The 1,667-nt window shown below is 34.0% G+C and overlaps 1 protein-coding gene across 1 annotated transcript; it reads right to left on the reverse strand.

The window, feature by feature from the left end:
- Positions 1-888: 888 nt before the first annotated feature.
- On the reverse strand, positions 889-1,366 carry LOAG_15339 (hypothetical protein; the record flags this gene model as incomplete). The annotated part of the gene is made up of 3 exons (XM_003150830.1): positions 889-1,086; positions 1,155-1,273; positions 1,315-1,366. 3 exons carry the CDS (start codon positions 1,364-1,366, stop codon positions 889-891), a joined length of 369 nt encoding a protein of 122 aa, XP_003150878.1.
- Between the last annotated feature and the right edge of the window lie 301 nt (positions 1,367-1,667).

A 1,667-nucleotide genomic window follows, 5' to 3' on the forward strand; every position in this document is an offset into this window, starting at 1 on the left:
GTATTGGTACTGAATGATTTGCATATTGCCATAGAAAATTTTTCGGTTAATTTCTCTTTTCAGCTAATTTGCAATATAATGTCAAATCATGGTATTTCATGAATATGACTCATCTCGATTTGATAGTTAAAGATGTGTTTGCATATTTGTATCAGAAGTAAAACAAAATGAAATCTCGTGAAAATGATTTAAAAAATGAGCTGAAAAGTCGAAATGAAGTAGAAATTTGTGCTAGTAATTCCCTCGTATTGAAACTTTGCGACCACAGCTTAAAATAGCAATAAATGAAATTAAATCGTTGTAAGTCAGAGTTTGGAAGTTAATAATTGATTTTTTGGCCTTGTTCAGACCATTGATTTTGGAAAATTTAAAGTGAGACACTGCTTAATAAAAATTGAAATAACTCTGAAGAGCACTTTGAGAAAAAGCAACTCTCTAGAATTGTGTAGAAAGAATAGAAATGATCGCCATCGAAGCAAGGGAATAGGAAAAAAACGATTTGATGAGGTCATCCAAGGTCATGAATGAATCGCCTGTTTACAATGGATGCCCTTGCATAACTTATTAACTCATTTCCTCTATGAAGTCTTCCGATTTATGGTATTTTGTTCCCAAACTATGTCCACCACGTCATTTTGTTTCAGCATCGTTCTCCCTCCCATAATTATGCTTAATCATTTGTCACCAACTTCGTCGCTTCTTACTACCAGTACATCTATCTCAATTTTCATTATATGAACAGGGAACGTGAAAATAAATTGTGGTTGCACGTACTAATTTATTCAAAGAATCCTGATTCACAAATAGTTTTTGCAAGTTTCAAAGTTGAAAGCAAAATTTCTAAAGAGGAAAATTTGCAACATGAGAATCGATGTTTCTCATTTCTCTTCATCCATCTATCAAAATTTGGACAGTTTGTCCCACAGGATTTGCAAAATCAGGTGGTCTTTTTACAAGTCCTTTTCGGACGCGTTCATGATAATCACGAATATTGTCATCAATACCATTCAGGTTACAGTTGTGCTCGGTACAAGCACATAATCGTGTAGCATAACGATTCGTCGTACGCTCAATGCACGATCCTTCCTGAAACTATTCTTGACTTTTCCAACTTTTTTTCCGCTTCAGTTCCACGGTAGAAAGAACTAACTTACTTCGCATATGTAATTGACAGTAATTGGTAGCATACTGCCAAGTGTGGGATGTGTTCCAACTATGGATCGATATTCGTCTTCACAACCACCGGTTTCCACAGTTTCTCCAGTTTGCTTGTCTAGGGAAAAGATAACATTTCAAGGTGAAAGGCAAGAATACTTTGACATATCAGTTCTTCGCATATTATCAAAACTGTCCAATCATTTGGCATCAGTCAATCTATTCGTTCCTAACGCTATTGTGCTATTCTCACGAGGGTGACGTGTAGGTCTTACATAATTTATTTTTTTAAAAGAAAATTAATTTTAAATACAAAAAATTAATGGAAGTGTAAACATCTACAGATGAAACAAAAGGTGTCTGTGATTGAAATATGTTGATAAGGCGACCTTTTAGTCTTATTCCCATTAAATGTATTTTGAGAGTGATTACTCTTAAATATATGTGGTCGCGATTATTAGTACAATCATCATTACTATTTCATTAATTTTGTCGTATCCTTAATCAATAAA

This window comes from Loa loa, assembly GCF_000183805.2.
Source record: "Loa loa unplaced genomic scaffold supercont3.1821, whole genome shotgun sequence".
Classification (NCBI taxonomy): Eukaryota; Metazoa; Nematoda; class Chromadorea; order Rhabditida; family Onchocercidae; genus Loa; species Loa loa.